We start from the raw sequence: 8291 nt of genomic DNA on the forward strand, positions 1-8291 counted from the left end.
TAATTATGGGCCAGATAAAATCATTATGCCCATTTTGCAAACAAGGTTCCTGATGTGCAAAATACAAAGTGTAAAATACTTTATTTAATGCCATATATCTGATAATCATTATTTTTGTACCAGGCACTGTAGTTCTAGACCACATATTCTTAATCATTATGCGTTAATTCCTTTAATTTCTTCATACAAAAAAGATCGTTTTCTCAGGTATTTTAAAAATTAACAGGCTTCCTGGCTCTAACTATTTTAGTTAAAATTTCCTTGAAAATTATACCTTTTAATTAAAGCATTAGGGAAGAAATGCTATCCTGAAAGTAGAGGATCTGTTTCCCTTGGTCCCTTAGCTTTTCAGTACAAGAGTCCATATAATTCTGTCAAAACTACTCTAATCCTTTCCACTCCTCAGATCAAAATTTTTCCATCTCACAATAAGTACTAAGTTCTTAGATTGTCAGCTAATTTTTTGTATTCATAATTTGTGTAGATTCTCAATTAGGCCATATATTTCCTTGGAAGAAGTATATGTTCCTTCCGTTGACAGAAAGCTTGATTATTTGACTTGGATTTTGCCAATGGACTATAATACACTTGAGCAGAATTTTTTTAAAAAGCACCATATTACTCTGGTATTGCTATTTTACCTTTACTAAAAGAATACATTTTCTGTATGTGGGCTCCTCCTTTAGCTTGTTTACCTGAATGAAGACAATATAAACAGAACTATGGCGAACCCATGGAGATCATGTAAAATGGGCTCAAAATGTGGATGCTTGCAGCCAACCATTGGACTCAACACAAGGTCCCTAATGGAGGGGCTAGAGAAAGGACCCAAGGAGCAGAAGAGGTTTGCAGCCCCATAAGAGGAACAACAATATGAACCAACCAAGACCCCCAGAGCTCCCAGGGGCTAAACTACCAACCAAAGAGTACACATGGAGGGACTCATGGCTCCAGCTCATATGTAGCAGAGGATGGCCTTGTTGGACATCAGTGGGAGGAAAGGCCCTTGGTCCTGAGAAGGCTAGATGCCCCAGTGTTGGGGAATACTAAGGCAGTGAGGTGGGAGTGGGTGGGTTGGTGAGCAGGGGGAGGGGGGATGGGATAGGGAGTTTTTAGAGGGGAAAGTAGGAAAGGGGATAACATTTAAAATGTAAATAAAGAAAATATCTAATTAAAAATGGACTTACTAAGTGTGTTGGTGTATACCACTGAGAGTTGAAGATTTGTTTTATTTATTTCCCCATGTCTTCATTTATTTACATATTTACTTTTAATTATATGTAAGTGCATGTGCATGCATGCACACGTGGTTGCGTGTATACCATGTGTGTGCAGGTACCTGAGGAATCCAGAAGAGAGTGCATGATCCCTGAAGCTGGAGTTCCAGGCGGCTGTGAATTGTTTGGGACGTGTGCTGGGAAACTGGACTGAGGTCCTCTAGAAGAGTAGCAAGTGCTTTTCTGATCCACGTCTCCAGTTCCTTTTTCAATATTCATTTTTATTATTGAGAACATCATACATATATACGATGAACCATGATCATATCCACCCACCCCCCAAATTTTCTTTCCAACTCCCTTCAAGTCCTCCCCAACGTGGTCCCCTCCCAATTTTATGTTCTCTCTCTGTCTCTCTCTCTCTCTCATAACCTAAATCCATTTTCTCCTGCTATTATGTGCGTGGGTAGGGGGCCATCTACTGGAGCATGGTAAAATCTACCAGTGGCAATGTATTTTTTAAAAAAGACTTATTCTCCCTCCCACAGCAGCTATCCATTGCCAATAGCTTGCTCTTCAGTAAAGGTGGAGCCTTGAGAGCCCTTCCCCCATCTATGTGAGAATTTTGGCTACACTGATCTTGTGCAGGCTTGTGAGGGGGAACCACAGCTAGTTTAAGTTCTTAAGTGTAATCACCATGCCAAGTGCACAACTTGGCATTCCATAGCACGCTTCCCTGTCATCCAGCTGTTAAACGCTTTCAGCGTTGTCTTTCTCCTTTGATGTTCCCTGAACCTTGATGGTTATAAGGGTGAAAAACATGTACCGCTTAGGACTAAGTGCTCAGTTTGGGGATGCATATTAAAACTGCTATATAACTCAGAGGAAGCTGACTCAAGCATCTTCCTAAATTATTTAAGACAAGGCCTCATCTATCCCAGGCTGGCCTTGAACTCTATGTAGCTCAAAATAACTTTGAACTTCTGATCCCCTGTGCCTCCATTTCCCGAATACCAGGACTATAGTGGCAAGATACCACATCTGGTTTATATAGTGCTTGGGACAGCACTCAGGGCCGTGTGGAAACTGCATCCCCAGGTTTTTTTCTTTTTATTAATGTGCATGTGTATATCTTTGTGTGAGTGCCTCCTGGGGCCAGGAGGCATTGAATCTCCTGGAGCTTGAGTTGCAGGTAATTGTGAGGTGCCCAAAGCGGGTGTCAGGATCCAAACGTAGATTCTCTGGGAGAGCACTAAGTACTATTAACCACCAAATTATCACTCCAGCCCCATGACCTAACCAACCATCTTAATGAGATAGCTTATGACATGTGAAACCTCTTACCTTGAAATCACTGACTTCAATCCATACCGGTACTCACTGAGGACTAAAATCCAGATTCAAGTTCACTTACCTTATGTTGTATCAAGAAGCCAGTCTTGTCTTCCCATCCCTATCCATCATGGTCACCATGGATCATTTGGATTCTGAAATTTGATTGATGTATCTCCTCTTAACTCCCAGAGAACTCTCTACATAGTGTACTTAGTGTATCATAATAAAACTGCTGGTCTGGAGTTCTAGAGAAGGTGCTATGCCTTGTATATGTCTATCACACTATAACCAGAATATACTACTGTGCCCATTATATGAGAGGAATTTAATATATATTTATTGAATAAATTAGTGGATTAGCATTATTTGATTTATTACACTTTTATTTCTCAACACACTTTAGTACAGCAAAAGCAAATACAGGGAAACGTTAGTATTCTTTACACAATAGCAGACAAAAGGGAAGCCAGCCACAACTTAGTACTTTGTCAGTTGTTCTATATTTGTTTAACATCTGAAACTAGATCACTTTACTGATGGTTTTTTTTTTCAAGCTTTCGAGGAAAAGCCTATATCTATAAGCTATCCGCTATATGTTCTCTTTCAGACAATGCAACAAGATGGAAAGAGTTCTAAAACACTTTATAACACTATCAAAATGCTCACAGCACAAAGTACACCAGAGAGAGACAGCAAGTGGTCAATCACATTTACATTACTGGACAGTATCACTAAAACAATGGAAACTTTTCAAGATACCAAACAAGAACTAAATATGAAAAGATACATAAGTGGAACTGGAACACAAGTATCAAATACAATACGTACCCCCCGCCCCAACACACACACACACCCACTCCCAATACATGAGAACCAGAGCTCTAGGCCTGGCCATACAAGGCCTTGCAGACACAATCTATCGCAAGTTGCGAACGATCAATGGCCGACGCCCAGCTTCAGCTCTGTTGGCCTCATCTTCCATTGCCTCTCTGTACTGCTCCGGCCAGTCTTCTGGCTCCTTTCTGTGGATTCGGGCCACATATCGCAGGGCTTTCATCTTGGAGGTTTCCAGGCGGGCTCTAGGGCCCCATACAAAATCATATTGCACCGGATCACTGTCAGGAACCCGCAAACTGTCTAGGTAGCGCTGACTCAAATACCGACAGGTAATCACGTGCTTTCTGCCATTTTGAACTCCCAAGCCTCTTAGAAAGGCCCAGACTGCAGACTCCCTCGCATGGTTGCCCATGATAAAGATGAAGCTCAGAACCTGCATTAAGAAATTGTTGCCGGGCCTGTTTGGACTGTCCATGATCTCTTCTGTATCTTCCATTTCTCTTCGGTTGTACAGGGTGTAGGAGTGGTTCCTGGGATCAAGGACCACTAGCTCTGTGCCATACACGTGGTTTAGGGTGCGAGCAGCACGATTCAGGAGATCAGGGAACACTTTGGCGCACTCTCGACCAATGTAATACAGGATTCCCTTCTTTGGTATAGGCAGCTTAGTTGAATCCATCAGCAGAAATAACTGGACCAATTTCCTTGACTTGCTCTCTAATCTTGACTCAGGCCAAGAATGGGGAGAATATTTTGAGCCAGAAGCATCTAGCTCTGGAGCAACTTCTGCAAAAAGGGGCCTCCTAAATGGACGAGCAACTCTAAAGTTATTAACAACAACTCTGTCAGCGTCTTCTTCCAGAGCTTCGTTGTACAGTGCTGGCCAGTCCATAGGATCTTTGTTATAGATCTTAGCCATGAACTTCAGAATTTTCATCTTGGTGGTTTCTGCGCGGGATCGTGGGCCCCAGTAAAACTCATACTCGACTGGTACACAGTCAGTTAGCGGCCTATAGTCCAAGTAACGCTGCCACACAAACTCTACAGACAGAAGTCTCTTCACGTTCCCAAAAACAGAAAGCCTTCTTTCACGCTGCACTCCGAATCTCCAGAGCATCTCCCAGATATCAGCTTCTCTAGCTTGGTTGCCATTTAGTAGTATGTGTCCCAGAATCATCATCAAGAGGCCCATCTTTGGCCCATTTGGGACGTCTTCTAACCCTTCAAAGGGCACTGGTCCCAGTTTGTTGAGCAGGATGTAGATGTGCTCCTCAGTGTCGAGCTCCTTCAGTTCAAACCGAAAAATGCACTCCAGGTGGACTGCTGCTCGTCTGAGGATCTCCGGGAACTGGTGGCGATAGTCTTTGTCAATGAATTCCCTCATATCAGATTCCTTGATAGGGTACTTGGTCTGATCCTTCAGCAGCAGAAACTGCAACAATTCTGCTACGTTTTGCTCCATGGGATCCTGAGGCTTCAGGGTAAGAGCAACGCGGGAGGTGCCCAGGCCCATAATGGTGATGGAGTTGGAATTCTTACTGTCTCTCAGGACCTGGAAATCCAGGAAGCGGTCTTCACGCTTTGGGCGTACAGATGGATCCTTGGCCTTTTGCAGAGCACGGGAGGTGCTCTTGTTCCTGCGCTCAGAAGCACAGCAGCTCAGTGCTTCCTCGGGGTTATTAGCTTCAGTGGGCATCCCAGAAGCGCTAGGGCCCTCGGCAGCTAGGGACATCTGCGAGGTGCTCGACCCCTCCCCCAGGCAGTGCAGCTCCGAGGTGCTCCGGCCCTCCCCGCAGGGAAGCAGCTCGCAGGATCCCTCCGCAGCGCATGGCGCCAGCGAGCTGCAGAAGCCCTCAGCAGAAATGGATGACAGGGACGAGCTCAGGCCCTCGGCTGAGGTGCTCGGGCTCTCGCAAGCTGCTGATGGCACCGAGGTGCGCAGTCCCTTTTTGGAGGTGGGCGGCACGTTGACGTTACATCCCTCCATTATGATGGGCGACACCCAGGAGCTCTGGATCTCACCGGAGGGGGGCGACATGGAGGTGAACAGTCCCTCAGCTGAGGGGGGCGGCGCAAAGATGTCGGGTTCCTCCAAAGCGGAGAACAGCATAGAGATGCTCAGGCCCTCACCGAAGGTGGGCGGCAGGTTGATGCCCAGTCCATTAGAGTCAGTGGGCGGCACCGAAGTGCTTGGGTCCTCACTAACGGAGTAGGGCTCGTGGATACCCGGTCCCTCTGAGATGTTGGGCGACATAAAGATGCTCAAGCCCTCATCAGAGGGTAGCGGCACGGAAATGCCGGATTCCTCAGAGAAGGTGGGCGGCACCGAGATTCCCGGGCCCTCAGCCAGGATGGGCTCCATGTTAGGGCCCCCATCAGAGTGACGCTGCTCGGAGATGGCCAGCCCTTCTGAGACAGCGAGATGCTCATAGGCCTTTGAGCCCTTAGGAGCAGTGGGCGGCACAGGGCTACTCGGGCCCTCGGAGGCGGTGATTGACATAGCGGTGTTCAGCCCTGCGGAAACTGCAGGAGGCCGGGAGGCGCCCCGACCCTTCCTGGAGGTGGGCATCTCGGAGGTGTTCGGCCCCACGGAAATGATTGAGCCCTCTGAGGCGGTGGGCGGCACAGAGGCGCTTGGGCCCTCCCGGGGGGTGGGCAGCATGGAGGTGCCAGGGCCCTCAGAGGCGCGGAGGCCCTGGAGGATCTTAGGATCGTTGCGATCCCGAGGGACGTCTGGGCCTGGCACAGCAGCAGGGTGACCCTTCCCGTTGTTTCTGCGCGCATTGGCCCTTCCACCGCGGCGGCGGCGCGAATTCTGGCTTACCAGCGACATGGTCCTGTCGACCGACGTGTGGAAGCTGACACTGACAGGCCCGCGATCTCACAGACGAGGGGGAGAGGTATGTAGGCGCCTCTGCAGGGAACTGCCGCTAGAGCAGGAATGCTGCTGCTGCCAGGCCCGAGCAAGTCGCAGGAGCAGAAATTGGAGGTGGTGGGCAAGAACGAAGGTTCTAGCCGACTGCGAACGCTAGTCTCAGAATGCTCGCCTCTCACACCCCGCCTTCTGCCGCAGTCCGCGCAGGCGCAGTTGGGCTCTGCGACAAGGCGACCCCGCCCAGCCCAGCCTCTCCCGTGGGTTTGCGAAAGTGGACCTGGTGATTCTGCACCAAAACTGCGCAATGGCAGGAGGGAGGCTTTGGTAGGAGACAAGGATCTTGGAGCAGATGGGTAAATGGAGGTAATACTAGCTATTTCTCAAGAGTCAGGGTACCTACTAGAAGGTTTCTACCCAAGTGTCAGGTACTTGATAGATTTTCAAAATTGCATCCTAAGGATGCATTGGGAAAATGTGCGTGGCGCATGAAAGGGTGCAGCTTTCATCTTGTCTCCTCTGCCATTTTCTCTATCGAAACCTCTAATACCTCTCAAATTACTGCCCCTTCTCCAAAGGGCCAAAGGGCTGGGATTTAGTTCTTAGGAAACCTGTAGCTAGCTAGAAATTTTCACTGCACAGTCCCAACCCTTACCAGTGTAGAAAAATGTAATCTCTTTTGTGGGGTCCTGCAATAGTGCTATTCCAACCACACCCAAAATTAATTATCCTAGGACAGTTAGTTAGCACCATGGGGTCTGTTAGGAAAACTCACTGTCAGGTTTTGAAAACTGCAATTAGCATGGTTTATGGAGGCAAGTCTCTGGGAAGGTTTCGATTAGTTACTAAAGAGCTATTGGAATATGAGCCAGCTAAAGCACAGGAAGCTGTCCAGAATTAGAAGGATAATGGATAGAAGGAAACATTTGGTTTCCTTATAGGGCCTCATGGTAACCTATGCTGCCAGTATTCTGCATGTTCCTGTGAAGTTAATCTTGTGTAGCTTTGTGCAGTACCAACTGGTTTTAACAGAATCAATCATATGGTGTCATATTCCAACAATATTTTATGTTATCCACATTGCATTCAGCACATGGGTCCACAAAATCGACTATGGGCCTATTACAGCATTACCTAAATATGTGTGTATGATTAGCCTCTGAATCTTGGCTAATGTCTATGGTTAGGAGAACAGGCTCATTTTCATAAGTGAAACTTGTGGAGGAGCTTTCCCAAAGATTCTGCTACAGTCTATTAAAATCAAGCTGGCGAGAAGCAAGCCCAGAATGCAGTTTAAAATGCCATGTTATATTCTGCTGCAGCTGAAGACACGTGTAGATTTGGGGAGTTGAGTGTTCCTTCTTGTTCACATTAATGTGCGTTAGAGTTCATGTTTCTTTTTTTTTTTTTTTTTTTTTTTTGGTTTTTTGAGACAGGGTTTCTCTGTATAGCCCTGGCTGTCCTGGAACTCACTTTGTAGACCAGGCTGGCCTCGAACTCAGAAATCCACCTGCCTCTGCCTCCCGAGTGCTGGGATTAAAGGCGTGCGCCACCACGCCCGGCTGAGTTCATGCTTCCTAATGACTGTCAAGCACACACAAAGAAGGGGCTCTTCCATGTGCCTGCACTAGAATTAAAAGAGATCACAATTTAAAGTTATTAATTTAATAGCTGCACACAAAATTATACCATGTACAATAGAACAGTCACATATGGAACACTCGGGGTGGTCACATTATTTAAAAAAATAAACACTATCATACATTTGGCCTATTTCTGTTCCTTCTTATCATGACATAGCTATATTTCAGTGAAGGACCACCTGCTCTATCATAAGCACTGACAAGGAAACTCTTCTAGAGAGCTCATTTGTATAGTTAAAAACAGCCTTTAGGATTCCTCCCTGGAGGTATAGCAGCACCAGCACACCAATACATTTCTTCCCAGGTCAGCTTGAACACTATTATTCTCATTGCTGTATGTGAGGTGTGTGCTGAGAAACAGCCAACACTACTTGGCAAGGGCTGAAC

General features: G+C 46.7%; 1 protein-coding gene across 1 annotated transcript; it reads right to left on the reverse strand.

Annotated features, from left to right (window-relative positions):
• Positions 1 to 2882: 2882 nt before the first annotated feature.
• Magee1 (MAGE family member E1) lies at positions 2883 to 6453 on the reverse strand. Its single transcript, XM_021153334.3, has one exon. The coding sequence runs from the start codon at positions 6220 to 6222 to the stop codon at positions 3469 to 3471; it is 2754 nt and encodes a 917-aa protein (XP_021008993.1). The 5' UTR covers positions 6223 to 6453; the 3' UTR covers positions 2883 to 3468.
• Between the last annotated feature and the right edge of the window lie 1838 nt (positions 6454 to 8291).

The sequence above is a fragment of the Mus caroli genome, unplaced genomic scaffold (genome assembly GCF_978045245.1).
Source record: "Mus caroli unplaced genomic scaffold, Mus_caroli_1 scaffold_5, whole genome shotgun sequence".
NCBI classification, from domain to species: Eukaryota; Metazoa; Chordata; class Mammalia; order Rodentia; family Muridae; genus Mus; species Mus caroli.

What these genes read in the sequence shown, in the direction of transcription:
- Magee1 (XM_021153334.3), bottom strand. Translation starts at nt 6,222, where the DNA reads ATGTCGCTGGTAAGCCAGAATTCGCGCCGCCGCCGCGGTGGAAGGGCC.